Source organism: Macrobrachium rosenbergii, chromosome 10, assembly GCF_040412425.1.
Source record: "Macrobrachium rosenbergii isolate ZJJX-2024 chromosome 10, ASM4041242v1, whole genome shotgun sequence".
Classification (NCBI taxonomy): Eukaryota; Metazoa; Arthropoda; class Malacostraca; order Decapoda; family Palaemonidae; genus Macrobrachium; species Macrobrachium rosenbergii.
In genome coordinates, this window is record NC_089750.1 from 14,240,056 (window position 1) to 14,258,605 (window position 18,550).

Genomic DNA, 18,550 nt, shown 5'->3' on the forward strand with positions numbered 1-18,550 from the left:
AAAACTAGTGCGTCGAAGAGAAAGTTTTACAGGTGATCCTCTGAACTCGACCAATTTTATCAGATTACCCCCAGAATTATATGGGATCCATCCACATATTGAAACTCTTCAGTTCTTGCAAATAAAAGTGAATCAAGGAGCAAAAGTAAGTGGAACAGGATACACGGTTATCCAGTGAACATAGAAGTTCAGAGGCACTGCTGCACTGTCAGCACCATAGCACCTGCCAGGGCCAAAGTCCGTTTAATGTCGCAAAATCTGCCGTCGTTTCTTGATGTCTTCATCGAAGTTTGTGTAGTTTAATAGAAATTGATGAAATAAAATCTTAGGTATTCATGCTGACTTATTCTGCATTGTACATTCACAGTAGCTACATGTACATTCATCCGTATTTTCATACATGAAGCTGACATTTTTAGTCTATATGATTAGATTTCTATCTTCAGTAGTTACACTTTGAATAATAAAAGCAGTTTCAGTTTAGGAAACAGCACTGAACTTGCAAGTGCAGACATTAATATTCACTAATTACAAATTACCTATACTGTAGTTGGCTCTGTCAGTAGCATTTTGAGAGTTCAGTTTCTTCAATAGCACTGGTAAATCTCATTCTTATGAGCAGCTGTTGTAAATCTATTTTATTTTGCCATCTTTTCGCATGCCATTTTAGTGAACTTTAAACCACATTTCTAAAGGTATTGACAATTGAAAAGACATTTATTCTTTGTATATATATATATATATATATATATATATATATATATATATATATATATATATATATATATATATATATATATATATATATATATATATATATATATATATATATATATATTATATATATATATATATATATATATACACTATTATATATGTATGTATGTAATGTATGCTTTAATTTTTAATGGCTACTTTCACTTGATTTAGCTTAAAACTTGCATAATTTTTTGCTTTCCAATAAACTTTTCAGATGCTTTTCTCCTATACAAGTGACATTACATTTAGGTTAAACTGTTGGTATACATGGTAACTCGTCAATCATTTATGCTAATACAGATCTAAGGGAAGTTGTAAGTTTATACAATTGTAGAAGAAGGAATATTGACCATGCTAGTCTATGTTATGCTACCTCTAAGCTATCAAAAAATCCTGTCTTTACCCTGGTTAGCCTAATGAAAATATCCACTAATGTAAACAATTGTATAGAACTAAAGAAATAAGCGTTGTTCATGTTGTTAATATAATAAGTGTATATTAAGAAGGAACAACACAAAATTATGTCAGTAGCAAGCAAAAGTGTCATTCAAAAATGGTGTCACATTATCCTAGGCTAACAGAACTACAGTACATACTGTATTCATGATCAGGTAACGACTATTTTCAAACATATGCCATTTAAAGGTAATGTATTGAATGAAATGTATATGCACATGTACCTTTATAATGAATGCAATGTATGTGTATGAAAATGAGAACACAATGACCAGGTTACCAGTATGTTGAATGGTAGTGCATTTGTAAATGCAGTGCTAGTATAGCATATTTCATATGTACTCGACTCCTATATTATTTACATTATCTGTGGATCCCTTTTTCTATGTACAGTACAATACATTTATGTGGTAAACTAGTTGTATGTAATGTACTGTACTGTACTCTACTATACTATACATAGTGTACAGTTACCCAATGACTGAAAAACAAGTCACCAGTAAGACTTCAGTATATTTAATAAATTGAAATTATTATGCTGTACAACATTCATGTCTCTCTCTCTCTCTCTCTCTCTCTCTCTCTCTCTCTCTCTCTCATACATCTTTCAGTATTGTACTATATGAAAGTAAATTTAACACTTACCAAATTGGTGCTGTGCTCAGGTAGTTCATGTGGCTGGGCAGAGGTATTTTTTTTCAGTCTCCTCCTGACAGTTATATGCTAGTTATCAGCATCCATTTGCATCTATGCAATTTTATTCCCAATTTTGCCATATAGTGCAGTTTTGTGCATATACATGGTTGCTCTGAGAAAAGTGCAATAAAGAGCATGGTGTGGCTAGGAAAAGTGCAAATGATTGAGCTGGTTGTGTACATCAGTGTCAGTGATGAATGTGAGTTAGTAGATATTGTTCAAGCATTTTATATAAAAACTAATACAGTGTTCATGTTTTGATGAGAAAGTTATGCTCAAACAATCAAGGAGAAATTGCTGTATTCTGTCCAGCTAGCAACAATGGACATCTGATAAGTATGCCACTTTATGGTTCTGGGATTATTTAAAATGGAGCTTATAATGCTTAATGACGAATGACAAATCACACAAAAATTACAGCGATTTTAGGTGCTTAGGTTGATGGTTGCTTCTGAGTTATGTTCTGCTGCTGATTGCTATTCCATTTTAGATGTGAATTTTTGTAACCCACTCTCAGTAAAGAAATACAATACAGTTGTAGTTATTGCATACTTTTTCTGCAATAAGTTTAGCTTGTCAGTTGTACAAGTTTGTCATATTTGTAATTAGTAATGTTAGTTGATGCTTTGATGGAAGGTCAGGACATTGAATTTTCTCAGACATAGGTAAAACTTTTTCCAAGAATTATAATGACATATCTGACAACTGAACATTTTAATTGGAAATTTTTCTAATTCAAAGTATAGAAAATTTACTACCACCATATTATCACTATAATAATATTTTTTTTAACTGAAGGATTGAATGAATTTAAAACCATCTCCATCCAGTTATACTGCTCAGTATTTGTAATTTGGTAAACATATCTGTATACATTGGCTAATGGTTGTCTCTAAAGATTGACCCTGAAGAGTAAAGGTTCATTGCATCTTCCCTATGCCTACTGGCTGTGCTACTTTCTGCATTTTACTTTCCATCTGTTCCCTTTTGTATTTTCAACCTAGCTGCTCAACTACCTGTACCTTGCTTTGATATTCACCTCTCCAAAAACATGGAGTAAATTACTAACTTTAGCTTACTTTGGACAACTAGATAGAAAGAACAAAGAGAACATCTTAAAAGTTAAAGGCAGACAGGAAGTAATTTATCAGGTGGTCAACGGGTTATTGCTAAAAGAATTAAATACAGTCTACTGTACAGTGAACATACAAGACCCACTGTAATTGGTACTCCCCAGTACTGTGTCATTTCAAGATGATTGGAAATTAAAGTGTGTTGTTTTGTACATATGAAAGTAAAACTTAGCATAGTTGGAGATAGCAGTAAGTGCAAGTGAGTGCCCATCTTTTCATTGTTGTTTAAAAATTCCTATAAATGTGTATTTTAATCCTTAAATAAAATTATTGTACAGTACCTTAAATCTTGGTACTGCAATCTTGGCAATATCCAAGAAACTAAGTAGTATAGTATACATATAGGAAATTTACTGGAGTTAGTAGCGACCCCATTTTAGATTTAACAGGTTTAACCCAGATGTTATTGGCAGTTGATTTTATTACTTTTCGAAATGAGTCATGGTTTCATATGGAACAAGTCAAAATGCCAGTGAACTTGCCTAGTTGGTTTCCACATTCCATTTAAAAATGAATTAACAGACCAAAGAACAGTACTGATATGAATATCTGTACAGTAAAAGAAAAGAAATTATAGATGTACATGTACAATTGTCAAATACAGCTGAAAACAAAGAAAGAAGACTACATAGAAATAAGATAGAAATAAGTGTATTTGAGCATATGCCAAAAAATTAACTTGAAAACACAAGTCTGTGTGAGGCTGAGGCACAGAGTAAGATGTAGGGTTTGTATTTGTCACCACTTGGTGCAAAAACATACTGTATAGATTTAACCCAGCTGCCCCAAATAGTGATACAGAAACAGTTACTCAGATCAGTCAAGCATGTTCTTTAAAAAAAGAATATGAAGAATGTGCCATTAAAGCCTTAATAATGCTGCAGGTGCCCCAGTTAACCACCAAGACCTATGTACAGGTAGTCCCCAGTTTACGACGGGAGTTCCATTCTTACGCAGTGTCGTAAGCCGAAAATCGTCGTAAACCGAAAAACCATCGAAAATCGTCAAAGATCCTAAGAAAACCTTAGTTTTAATGCTCTGGGTGTATTGAAAACGATGTAAACTGCATTTTTATTGAGTTTTTCATAATAAAAAACCTCTAAATTTTTATTATTCTGCCATTTTGGAGCCATATTTCGTCCGACAGATCGGCATATGATGCGTCATAACCCTGGAACATGCGTCGTAAACCAGGAAATAATTTCTGATGAATATATCTGAAAAGCGTCGTAACCTCGGAACATCGTAAGCCAGACCCGTCGTAACCCGGAGACTACCTATACTGTATATATAATCTGGTTATTTACCATAGATGTTGGCATTTTTTAACATTTCACCTTCACAGTTTTTGTCAAAATGACCAATAGATATGAGTTTTTGTTTATGTTCTCACAGGATAGTGGTCTGGAATCTGCCATTTTAATTTTTAGTAACAAGTTGTTTGCCTTGAAAATGCATTACACATACTGTGGAATGTACCATATTTGCAAGTAAAGTATTTTAACAGCTTTTAACAGTACAAAATTGTGTATATTTTCAGGTGATATGACGTGTCAGTTTACACTTTACATAGGGCTTGTACATAATAAAACTTACATTTTGAAAGATATATTACATAAAAATTACCAGATGCAAGAGACTTGCAGCTGGGGAGTCGGTTTGGGTGAGGTGCAATTAGCTGTAGTCTGTGTAAAATAATATTCAGTTTTTTGTTACCAACAGTAATAATAATACAGTGTATTAATAGAATAGTTGATATCGCACAAAAAAATTACTAACTTTAGCTTACTTTAGTTATTGAAGATGTAAGATAATGGCTAGAATGTAGATCAATAAAGCTCAGAAAATTCTGGCATGCCTCTCTCCCTTAAAAAACAATCAACACAAACTGCTGATACATTTTTTTTGCAGTACATCCTCTCTTTACATAACAACAATTTTGGCTGAGTCAAGTGCAGAGGCTCACACTGTGCCTATTCACTTCAACACTTTACCATCACTTACCTGCCACTGTTGTGCAAGAGCCTCAGCGTGACACAAAGCCAACCATTTCTTTTAATGACTTTTCACATTTACGACTGGTATGAAATCAACTATCCAACTTCTGAATGGATTTACCTTTTCACATTTATGACAATGTAGTTGGGTTGTTACTAACGATCACAATAAGAAGTTATAATAGGTCTACAGATTATTAAAAAAATGCAGAAAAAATTTTGCTTGTTTTACGTGATTAATTTTATCCCGTTCCATATTATTGTAAAATAGGATTTTTTTACTATTTATTTTTTTTTTTACCCAAACCAACTTTTCTTACACTGGGTTTCTACTGTACCTTGAAATATACAATAACTGTAATAAGTTGTAGTCCAGAGTCAGTTAGGAACCATAAGAGTAACATGACTTCATTTGTTCCAGATCATCTCTTGCACATTCTGCTTGTAGATCCATTGCTTTTATTCATGAATACTTCTTTTTACATGTACAGTACAGGTACAGTGCAATCCATTCTCCAAACGTGATAGATATGCGTGACAGAACCTCACGTGTACTTATGTTTTTATTTATTGTTTGTTTTTATTAAAAATGTTAGTTGTTAACTGTTGATACCTGTACTGGATTATGAAACTTATTTTCAGTCCAAATACTGTTTTCAGATATCATATTAATCCAGTTCAGTGTCTTCCTTTTAACCATCTTCATCATTGACTTTCAAGAGCAATACAAATTCTGGTAGACTGGCTTTTTACTTTTTTAGAATATAGAGTCAAGGAGCCATGGTTTTGGAATGGCTCCCTCCCCCCACATTCCAAGTCATTTGACAGTCTCAGTCTTCTTCATCAGAGGAAGCACAAACCACTTAAACTTCTCAGATGGCTAATCCTTCATACTAAGTAGTAAAATGGTCCATTTATCTGTGCCTGTCACCAAGGAGAGCTCAGAACGCTACAACAAATAATAGCAGACTAAGTTTCTATTAATTTATTATTTAAGAGTAAGCAGTTGACCAGCTGACCATGAGACAAACTTGTAAGGTGCGTGTACATATGCAAATCTGTTACATAACTCAGTTTATTACCAGGAAGGAATTGTGACAAGAATGACAAATGTCAAGCAAAGCAATTGTCATATACTGTATATAACTGGCACAGTATCTCTTCATGTATTCATTATGTATATACTGTACAATGATGTACAGTATGATTAACCTTTATATGATAATTCCCTGTGAATGTTTTTCCTGAAATAATGGAACAGTGTCACAGTAACTCAATACTACACAGTAGTTTAAGAAGTTGGAGTTACAAAATGCTGCAGAAAATATAGTGTAATAACCACTGTAAATTAAAACCAGTCTCAGAATCTTTTCTAAATTCGTGCATAAGGAAAAGGGTGCCATATTACATATAAAGGAAATTTGCTCACGCTTTATAAGATAAGAAAAAATTCTGATCATCCTTTGTTTTTAGATTTTCTCAGACAGTATCATCCACCAGTGATAGGCAGTTGATTTTAACAGTCTTGCCTTTTACTCAGAGACATTTGTTATCACACAGTTTTCTTGAACTTTATGCCTGTTGTTACCAAATTGTGAAATTCTCTTCTTGCTCTTTTAGTTGAATCATTGATATGGATCTTTCCTAGATAGTGACCCCAAGGGTTTTGGGGGTCGTTATCTAGGACTAATATTTCTTGGGAGTTATTATCTTTATGATATTTACAGCCTTTTGTTTATGTTTTTACAGTAATCCCCAAAGGGCTTGTACTAACACGCCGCCAAAGTGGATACATACCAGGTTAAAACCCATGGGGGTCACTATCTAGAAAAGATCCATTGATACTTGCAGAAGTTCAAACTTGATACCAATGCATTTTTGTTAAACAGGCAGACATAAGTCTCACCTCACAGTTTATGAGTTATTTGTATTATATATTTTACTTTATTTTACAGTATTAGTTTCTTCTATCTCTCTTTCATAGTTGATCCTTTATTTCCCATTTTGTTTTTCCAACTAGGATTGCAGATTGTTGTAATAATAATAGAGAAAAGTAGAAAAACTGAGTTAAGGGTTAAAAACATATTGTTTACTATACAGGTACAGTACTGTATTGTAGTAGTCATATCTATATGTCAGTTTTTAAGTCTCATTATTCACGTGAATAGGGGACAGGTAATTCAATTCAAAAATATTATGTAGTTTTATCCATTTAATCATTTATTCACTGACTTAGGTGAACAATACAACAAGAGCAGGTAAATAAATTAATTATTGTACAGTACAGTATATTAGTTAGGCTAGGTGCTTATTCAATATCGGTATTTATTGTCCTAGGGTCATTAAATATGAATTAGGGAATTAAATTCTCCAGGAAACTGTCAAGTAACATACTCAAAACTGTCATCATTCCTGTTAGACAGGTGGTGTGCCCACGAAATTATCCAGGTTTTGCAAGAATACAGATAAAATGGCAACACTGGTTACAGAACAAAATTCTACCTTGTGTTTGCTGGTTCATGTTTCACAGATAATGCATGTTCTTTTTTAATATTTCTATATACAATAGTGTGAAAGTGTGAAACCAATTTTATGTTAGGTATAAAGCAGCCCTGAAACTTATAAGATGCCTCAATGGTGTGCCCTTTTGATAAGTAAGAGTGATAGTACTGTATAGCCTACATTTAAGCATTTTCAAGATACAGTATCCCACAGCTAACAGTAGAAATCTGCTAAATTGTGTACTGTACTCGATTCATATATGAAGAATGGCTGGCGGGTGTCATTGTATCAGGGTTCCTGTTGTATAAGGTGTTGATTTAGAATTGTATTGTTATTAGTGATGTGAGAGAGACAGTCTGTTTTCGTTAGTAAAGTCCTTTAATTACATTCACTGGGATTCTTCAGCATACAGTAAGCTCATTACTTAGTCCCTACAAAGTAGGGAGATGCTTTTTAATCTTGAAAATGTTTGCATGGTAAATTTTTCTGTAAAAATTGTGATTACCACATAAAGTGTGTATAATTACCATATGTCACTTTTGATGTTTTGCTATCACCAACCACAAGAAAAGCTATTTTTAGTTCCATTTTTATTTTATCTGCAAAATATTTGTTAGCTACATAATCATAAAGTGGAAAGATAGAATAAGATTGTATGTTTAATGACTTGCTGTAGGTTAAGTAGTATTTACTATGAAATTTCCTGAAGTATTTTGTAGCATTTTACACATCTGTATTTTTAAAATCAGGTGGTGGCGATAGTGCCTATGGCTGTGACAATGCCCATTGTCAAGCCTAAAACTTGTACCTTAGCTCCTAATGATAAAACGTCAGAATTAAATTTTAGTTTTCAGTGATCAGACCTGGCAATTTTAGAATCATGTTTATGAAGTATATTGACAGGAGACATGCCTTGTGAGAATGTTTAATAACTAGCATACTGTATCTATAATATGAACTCCGTAATGTTTTAGTTTTAAAAGTTATAATGTATAAAACAAGTTTAAAACAAGAGACATTATATTAAAATATGCTTCTAGAGTAGTAACTTTCTCTTAATTGGTGGTGGTTATTTCACTAGTGCATTTTACATGTTACTGTTACTGTAAAAATGATTTTTGAGCCTTGTGATTTTTCTCTCTCTCACTCTTAAAATGGCCTTTCACTTACTATTCAGTAACTGTGACTCTTGAACAATAAATTCAAATCTATTAAACACAGTTATTCTATTTTGCTTTGATTCATTATTGACTCATATGCTTGCCATTTTAGGTACAATATTAACATATTTTTTCAATCTGCGGTACATGTTACAAAATTTTTTTAAGAGGGGTACTTTGAAAAAAATTGTTTAGACTTTTTCTATGGATGTAGACGCTTTATCCAGTATAAAAAATAGACTGAGAGGAGTCTTTTAATTATGAAGTTCATTGTATTTTCAACAACTTAGGAGAAATATTTAGAACAGGGTCATTATCTTTACCAGAGGTTTCAAGTTTACTGCCTAATTGTGGTCAGTAAAAAAAAATGCACTGTACAGCATTTTTCATTATTGAAACAGTGAACTAATTTATTGATCCATTGTTTAAAATTTGGTTATGTTACTGTAGTATACTGTGGCTGCTACTACTAGTATTCAAAGCATTTAATTTCTAGAGGTGGGAGCAAACTTTGAGCCCAATGATTAATAGCTTTCAGAAGTACATTTATTTATTTGCTTTGAGTACCCAGCAAAGAGAAGATAGTAAAGTTTTACCTTTCATGAAAGTAGCACATATATACACAAAACATGTCTGATACCACAAGCTTATGAACTTTGCATTTTCCTTTATTGTATTCTTTTTCTTTTTGTAGCTTGGAGATAGCAGTGACTCTCCAGATTGGGTTGGAGATGCAGAAGCTGCAAGAGCCAAACGTGGCCATGTTCTCAAGGAATTACTGGACACAGAAAGAGTTTATGTGTCAGAGTTGTGTTCAATATTAAAGGTACATTATCAATTTTTGTATTTTTCCATCTTGAATTGTGAAAAAGGAGTATGCATATTTCAGTATATTTTAGTTACCAACATTTACCAAAAGTTACAGCTGAATTAATTTGTCATTAACCCTGTACCTTTTACCGATGCTGTATTTTTCATTCCCATGTAGGGTTACAAAGATGAAATGTTGAATCCGGAGATGCAGCCTCTTATCCCAGTGAATTTGTATGGCAAGAGTGACCTCCTCTTTGGCAACATGGAGGAGATATTTCGCTTCCATAATGATGTCTTCCTGCGTGATTTGGAGAACTGTATTAACACTCCTGAGCTAATTGGTCTTTGCTTTGTTCAAAGGGTAATCACAAAATTTTCTTTAGTTCAGTGGATATCTCAAGAATACCTCTAAAATATTTGCCGATTATTTTTACAGCAATAAGGTATTCAGTTGCTGATTATTTAATTAATTCTACAATTACAGAAAGACTCCTTCCATCGATTGTACTCGCTGTACTGCCAGAATAAACCCCAAAGTGAAGAGTTACGTCGCCAGGTTGGAGATCACAATCCCTTTTTTAAAGAATGTCAGCGTCGTCTGCATCACAAGTTACCTCTAGGTGCCTACCTCCTTAAACCTGTCCAACGCATCACTAAATACCAACTGCTTCTTAAAGTAAGTAAAACATTATGAGTATTCTTCTTTGTCCTGTCATACACTGAAGTCAAGGTCTGCCAGAGTATGCCTAGGTCATACAAAGTTTGAATAACAAAGACTAGTGTAGCTTAGCCAGAAGAATGCACGGTGTGCTAGTGCCCTATGCCGAGAGATTATCAGAGCCAGTTCCCAAGTTCTATCACTGACCAAAAAGGGGAGTCCTTGCGTAATACTTTTAGGAAAATGTAGTTTTAGTCTATGTAGTCAGTTTGTCTTGAATTTGTGCTTATGACAATTTTCCAAAAGACTTTGCTAGTTGCAACCCAGCGTAAGTTCCTCTGTGGAGACATTGCAGTTACTGGTATATTTCCTGATAGCATCGTTAGTGAGTCATGTCACCCCAAACTCTGTTTCTCCACAGACAATGATTGGCTATGGAAATTATTGTCGAGTATTTTATAATTATAAATCAGTTAGGCAAAAATCACTGTCATATTTCGAAACTCAAGGATTTGTTCATGGATAAGAGTGAAGATTGGACCAGGGTAAAACTAAAGAAGGACAGTTAAAGAAGCAGAGACTGTAGGGAAGGACGAAAATTAAAAGGCAAAAAGTTTAAGCGATGCTGTAAAGGAGCCTAAGTGCCATTTAGTGTGTCATACAAGGCACTCTGAAAGTGGTGTTCCCTTACACACAGCTCTGGAAAAGTCTCGCCACTGATCATCATTTGGGGTGCACTGCTTCATGTTGGATCTGCTGGCATTTCAGTTGATTCTCTACAGAATTCAGTAAAAATAAAAGATAATTGAGAAACAAGTCACATCATGGAACCAGAAATTGAAGATTCCAGAAAGCTCTGTTGTAATCACTGTCATTTGATTTGATTTGTAAATGTGGCAGTCAGGTGACAACAGTGTCTCTCTCAAAAGAAAACCTATAAGAGAAAATTTAAAATACAGTATTAGCCAACAGGGGATTATGAAGTGGTAACTATGTAATTCAAATACATCCCTCTCCCATTTAGAACCAGTTTGAAAAGACAGAAAATAATGTAGACAGTAAAAATTGTTATAAGTGCTGAGTAAACCAAATACAATCTCTCCAATAGTATTTCTGAAAATGTTTAGAAATCTGAAACCCTCAATCTAGTAGTATTTCTCAACAAGTACTTACAGAAAGGGAAACAGTATCCTGTACCAATAACATTTTCAGAATAAAGGTAAAGCTCTAACAAAAAGCCACAGATGTATGAAGGAATAATTGACTTTTTCTTACATTTTGGGAGAAGAAATCTCAAATGAGTCCTACACACCTGGGGACTGTTTAAAAGTTTTAAGCCACAAAATGGTTCGAAAACAGAGGTCTAATCCTGAGACTGAGGCAATGTACTGACAAACTTTTACATATACAGTACAAGTTTTGTACTAACTGATTTAATTTAAATTAATTTCATTGTTGTATGATTAGAAACACTCAGGTAAACAATGTCACTACAAAATTGTATGGCAGGCCTCACAAATAGAAATACAGATAAGTAAAATGGGGTGGTTGGGAATAAGGCACTATATACATATATGTATACAGTATATGTAGCCATACTGAAACCATGTAGGTAAGCTCTCAAGCTGAACCATCAAGTAGATTCCACCCACCACTTTTTCCCCTTTCTTAATTAAAGTGATTTGTTACTTCATTTGCAAGAATGCAAATACTCTACAGTACTCATTTTGTATGTTGATTACTTAAATTAAATGTATGCAATAGCTTTGCCTTTCTTGCTACAATGGAACAAATAATATTCTCAGTCTTATTCTGCAAGTGTAATCATATGAAATCTAAATTTATTAGGGTAAATAAAATGATCTTATAATTACCATAAATTTATTCAAACACAAGACACTACATATTGTTATTGATGATACTTCACACAGACTGTGAAATGACGACATAAATAAAGTACTGTATAATAATAGACAGACTTTGCCAGGAAAGGAGAAAAAGAGCACAATAATAGATTAAGTGTTAATATATTGAATTCAAAGACTGAGGGGCATACTATTACAAATTAGAGAGGGTGATGTTGTAAAAGCTGCGACAGGTACTTACAGACCAGGACCTGAGGCCTAGCACTTGACTTACCAGTACACATTCACATTATTTCTGGTGGTTTCTTACTTGCAGAAAGGGTAATAAGCTATGGGAATAGGATGCATCCATTTACCTTTCCATTGTAATGTCTTAAAAGATATACAGTATACAGTACAGTAGTTAAGAAATCTCTTTAAAAAGTTGGAAGAAACTTTGAAAACATTCATGCAGAAAAAGGAAAATCTTTATTATATAAGCACTACATACCTGTAGTTTAAATGATAAGTATATAAGATGTATGGATCATACAAATGCTATTATAAGTACTTAGTAGGTAGGAAAAACATAAAACAATAAAAAGTATGTAAGATATATGTCTTAAAATTATTATAAGCAAAAATATTTTTTGAAAAACAAATTTTAATTTTATTTTGCTGACAACCACTCACAGAAAGTAACATAATTTACATAAAAATTAAATACCGTAACACACTTTGGTTATGTGTATTGGAGATGCATAAGGGTAAATACAGTACATAATTTTAGTGCAAATTGTTTTTGTACAGTATCCCACTTTTGCCGAGGTACTGATTTTCATCTTAGTAATTATATAATAGCTAAAGATAACCTACCTGCATAGACAAAACTTCTGTTCATTACTGAGACCAATGGACATAAGTTTTGGCTGTGCCTTAGAGTTAGTTGCGTTTACCTCAGATGAGACACTCCACTCAATTGAGTTATGTTAAGGCTTGAAAAATTCGGTCAGCCACTCAACTCGCATTATGGTCACCACTTTAATATGGATACATGGCATTTACTGTTTTTTTATTTGCTGCTGTACTATCATGTTAAAATGTAGATTTTGAACTGTATTATAGACCGTTACCAGTGTTTGATGCAAATTTGTAAGTTTTGTGTTTAATTAGATTACTGTATATCCAGCAATAGCACTTGCAACAAATTTTATAAATACCTTATATGCACACAGGACTTGCTGAAATGTGTAGAAGGAAGCCAGGGCCGCAGGGAACTGCAGGAGGCAGTTGACACAATGCTCACAGTCCTCAAGTGCCTCAACGATTCCATGCATCAGGTTGCCATTACAGGTTTCCCTGTGAGTAGCAACATATTTCCTTTATCACATTATACTTATTAATGAAAGTGGTGGTTTATAAAATAACATACAGTGTGCTGTAATCTCCTTTCACAACCTTTTAATCAGTTAGTGGCCCCTATACAATTAAAGTATTTTTTCCCATTTTACTTAAAAATTATAGAAATTTTGAGTGTCGAGTAGATCAAAATTTTATGTATATCTTGTCGTATGGTCACTACTATGAGATTCACAGCTGGTGTCCCGGTGTTTTTCCGGAATAAAATTTTATCAACGTACCTGATAAAGATGACCCTTTGTCACAGGGTATCTTACATCCCTACCTAATTTTTTTACTGTATTCTGTTTTACAAAAGTTGCATAATTCTGGTAATATAAGAGTAACACAGACTTCTTGTAGACATCGCCAGCAAACTCAGAGGAATGTCTTTTGAAGATATAATGATGTAACTCATGACATCATTAACTTGCCTCCTTCTCGACGGATAATTGGCTATTCGTGTAAAAGTCTCAACCTCTGGCAACAATGAAATGCAATCAATACTCATTGTTTACACTTTGTAGTGTGGTAGTAGTAGTAGTAGTAGTATATAGGATTTATGCCATGAGGTTGAGTGCTAGAATCCTTGCCAGTAATATTCTGTGGAATATGAAAACAACTTTCAGTATAATGTTACAATTCAGCCACTGTTGTACTCTGCCACTAAGAGGACAGGAGCAATCATATGAAATGAATATGCCCTTACATGGATCTTTATTTAACATAACTACATATGAGGAAACTTGACATTATAATCAATGAGTGGATTATGGCGTTTCAGGCTAAGCCCAAGCACTGGGACCTATAGAGATCATTCAGTGATGTATTATAACCCATGACATTTTTTTTATTTTGGCAAAGCAAGTTTTAATGTTGTTCCACAAGTTATATTTTACTAAGAAATCAACAACTATTGCTTTATAGAGCATATATAATTGTCTTTCTGCACCTTATGGAAGTCAACAAATGACGAAAACTTGGTAGCCTTGGATGTCCGGGTGTAATCCTTACCCAAAAAAAGGGCCCTATTATTCATTTACCTGTTCAAGCTTACGTAGGGTTTGCCACGGGCCTCCTCACTTGTAAACAATTGTGCAAGTTGAATCACAGAAGCTGTCCTGCAACCACAAGGACAATGACTTATCATAGCCGCCATTCTTGAAGCCTTGACAAGGTACGAATATTCATTCAGAATTTCAGAGACAGCTGTTTGTCATCATCACCTTGTGGGAGGAGTTGGGACGTCATATGTTTACGCCACATATAACTTTGAACCCATACATTAGTGTCCCACCATTGGCTTTGGCTGCTTTGATTTACTCTTATGAATATACTTTTTTCTAATATAAGTAATAAAGAATGCTGCCAAAAATTAGGTAGGGATATAAAGTATACTATGGCTAAGTAATATCTTTGTCAAATGCACAGAAAAAAAGTTATTCCAGAAAAACACAGGGACAGAGGCTCTGAATCTCATAGTAGGTGATACATGTATAGTTTAATGTAACTTTGAATGTCCTTTGAAAATTACTGATACAAAGAGCAAGAGTTTAACCAGTGTTTTGAAGAAAAGGAATGCCAATACATGTGTGAAATAGATATATGTATGGGAAAACTTAAATTATGTCTATTAGAATTAACATCTAGCAATAAAGAGTCTTTGAATTTTACATTTTGTACTGCTGAGGTAATGTAATAATAGCAGTAATCCATGAAAATTTAAAATCATTTGTTCAACAAGAATAGGAATGAAATTTAGGTAAGCTGGTTCAACATTGTATTAAGGTATACAGGCAGTCCCTGGTTAACTTTGGGCTAGCTCAACAGTGATCAGGTTTTACGGCGCTTGTCTAGCGACGAAAATCGGCAATTTTCGGCGCCGAAAATCGCCGATTTCCGCTTATCGGCGCCGATAATTGGGTATTGGTGCTGATACATACCCAACAGAGGCGCCGATAACCGAAAATAAGAGCATTTCGGGGCCGATAAGCCCCAAAAAGTACCTAAAATCGGCGATTTTCGGTTATCATCACACCCTCAGAACGGAACCCCCGCCGATAACCAGGGACTGCCAAGTTTTCAACACTAATGATACTGAATATAGAAACACGGTAAGGGGAATGGAAAATATTTTATATACACCAAAGAAATGGCAGAGAAAGTTAGTTATCAGATGAAAAATTAGAGGATTCTGATCTTAAGAAATAATTTTTCCTCAAAAATTTGTATTACATATTTGTACAGTATGTTTTTTGTCAAAATAAGCCAGGTTTTCCCAGGGGGTTGCTCTTCTTGAGATTCTAAATCTTGGGTGAACTCTTTGTGCAGAAAACTTCCACAGTATTACTGTACCTGCTTTATACACTTACACAGGACACTCAACAGGAACATGTGGAACAATCCTCCACCATACACTTTGTACATTCAGTTCTTTTACAAACTCTTGCACTTCCTGGAGATTTGTTTTGAGAGTGAACCCCATTAGGACAAGTTAACCTAATTCTTCATCTAGCCCAAGCCTAAATTGACAAGGGTGGATTTTAAACATGAAGGAAGTAATAGTTCTGCCTCTTAAGGAAAAAAAAATTATATATATATATATATATATATATATATATATATATATATATATATATATATATATATATATATATATATATATATATATATATATATATATATATATATATATATATATATATATATATATATTTCACAACCCATCACCCTCCATCCCTTCCACATGATTAAGCCATCTCCACACACTGATTCATCCTCTTGCCTAAGCTAACTTTGTGACTTCTTTTATACATCTCAGCATTTCTCCACCTTTTATTTCTTCTTACACTGCATACATTACACAGATAATTCACCTCTACTGTTTCAACCCTTTTCTTTCATTTGCATACAGCATCCACAATTCTCTCCCACAAGAGTTGCATAAATAGTCACTTCATACATTTCAGTCTTGGCATGCATTGACCCTCCATTTTTTCCCAATCTCTTGTACTCATCTTACACTGTTTCTTGCTTTATGTGACTGGCTTCTTTGTAGATCCTATCATCATTAGTTATATTTGCTCCATAATACTTTGAATTAAGTGCTTCTATCCTTCAACCACTTACAACATTCTTTGCATCATTCTCCTTGTTTTCTCCTTTGAGGAGTGGTATCATGAATGCACCTCACATACTGTAGTGTATGTTGGGCATCACTAAAGTGCTTGCGGCATCCCTTTAGCCTATAGCTGCCCTTTTTTTTTAGCCCTTTACTTCTATTCCCTTGTTTTATCTTACCTCACAATTAATTTTTAATGCAACTGTGGAGTTTTCTCTGTTTCACTCCAAGATCCTTGTACTTCATTTCATTTATTTTCTGGATTGCTTTGTCTTGGTGTTCAATCATTCCAACTCCTCCTTTTTTCCCTCTTAAGCACTAATTGGTTAAAAGTTCCCCCGTGCTTGGCTTTATAGCCTAAATTTTATTATTTGTTCATTCATCTTCCTGGTTTCCATTTATCTGGTGACCTCACTCTTCCTCAGATTTCCTTTTAACTAGCAAACACTTTAAAATAATTCTTAACCCTAATTAGATCTGTACTATCAACAATATCATTAATTATAAGCTGCATCAATGACCCTTTTCCTATCCCATAAATTTGCATCTATATTTGTTTTCCAGTCTCAGAATTTCTCATCATTTCATTCACAAACAGTGAACTGCCTTGGAGACGTAACACCATTCTTGCAGATGATTTTTACGTCAAACCAGTTACAGTGAACCCCCATATTCGCGGGGGATGCGTCCCACACCCCCCCGCGAATAGGTCAAATCTGCGAATGCTTAAAACCCCTCTAAAAACACTTAGAACTGCCCATTTTGATAGCTTAAACCTAGAAAAACCCTGTAAAAATGCTTATACCTGAGTAATTTAATAGTTTTACCACAAAAAGTGCATTTATTCATGAAAATTATATGAAAATACAGTAAGTAGTGAATATTTCTCAGTGAAAAATACCTCGAATGGGCGAATTTTCCGCAAACCATGAGAACTCAAATACGGGGGTTTTACTGTACTGTCCCACCTACATATTTTCACACACTGCCTTCATCATACAAACTTTTAATTGTTCTCAACTTTTTTTCTAAACCATACATCCTCAACATCTGCCACATTGCATGTCTATCACAAGAACTGATTCTCACACAATCTTCCCTATCCAAAATTACACTATCATTCCTGCTGTCTTGTTTTACCCTTTCAAAATATACTTCCCTAGTATACCCTTCCCCCTTCCGCGAATAGCTAAAATCCGCGAATACTTAAAACCCCTCTAAAAACACTTAGAACTGCCTATTTTGATATTTTAAACAAGAAAAACCCTCTAAAAATGCTTAGAAAATACAGTAATTAGTGAATATTTCTCAGTGAAAAATACCACAAATAGGCGAATTTTCCACGAATAATGGGTAGATATGTTCAACGGAGAAATTTACGAATATGTGAGTCCGCGAATTGTGAGAACGCGAATATGGGGGTTTACTGTAATTTATACTTTGTTCCCTATCACCTTTACCTCTATATGTACAAAGAAATATTTTTCTCTTCACCCACCCCTTTGGAACTTACTCTTATCCTGATACAGTACTGTACACCTTTTGCACCCTGGTCAGCCACTTGGTTGAACTTCTGTCCTTAATGCGGTGTTTTGGTTATCATCCCATCAACTCCTGAGGTATTAACATTTCTCAGCCTATTAGTTTCCCAACTTATATCCTCAACAGCCTTTTCCATCGGCATTATCTAGTTTACAACCCTTCCACTTTTGCATCATTCAGTTTTGCCTCTCTTCTATCCTCCACATTCAGCAAATTTCTGAACACATCCCACCAACCTAGGAGTGCTTTCTCCCCATACAGCCTCTTTCCATTTGCTTCTTATTCTCCCTAATGTACAATATTTGATCACATTTGCTCCTCTTATTATTTTTAATATCTTTCTCACCTTTTTCTTGACTGTTTAAACCTATTGTACATCAACTTGTATAACTAAATATGAATGATCATAGTTTAAACTCATTAAGCTTAGTTGCACTGATTAATGTTGAAAGATTGCAAGACAGGATGCTT

At 34.1% G+C, this 18,550-nt stretch overlaps 1 protein-coding gene and 1 long non-coding RNA gene across 6 annotated transcripts in view; one reads left to right on the forward strand and one right to left on the reverse strand.

Annotated features, from left to right (window-relative positions):
• The window catches only part of LOC136842501 (guanine nucleotide exchange factor DBS-like), an 838,144-nt gene that overhangs the window by 799,852 nt on the left and 19,742 nt on the right, over positions 1-18,550 (forward strand). For all 5 annotated transcript variants that reach the window (XM_067109882.1, XM_067109883.1, XM_067109884.1 and 2 more), the window contains 4 exons: positions 9,398-9,529; positions 9,692-9,877; positions 10,001-10,192; positions 13,254-13,379. In XM_067109882.1, coding sequence (XP_066965983.1) covers positions 9,398-9,529; positions 9,692-9,877; positions 10,001-10,192; positions 13,254-13,379 — 636 coding nt within the window. The remainder of the gene's footprint in view (positions 1-9,397; positions 9,530-9,691; positions 9,878-10,000; positions 10,193-13,253; positions 13,380-18,550) is intronic.
• The window catches only part of LOC136842503 (uncharacterized), a 44,576-nt gene continuing 39,274 nt past the window's right edge, over positions 13,249-18,550 (reverse strand). The window contains exon 4 of the long non-coding RNA XR_010854239.1: positions 13,249-13,377. This is a non-coding gene — a long non-coding RNA (uncharacterized lncRNA). The remainder of the gene's footprint in view (positions 13,378-18,550) is intronic.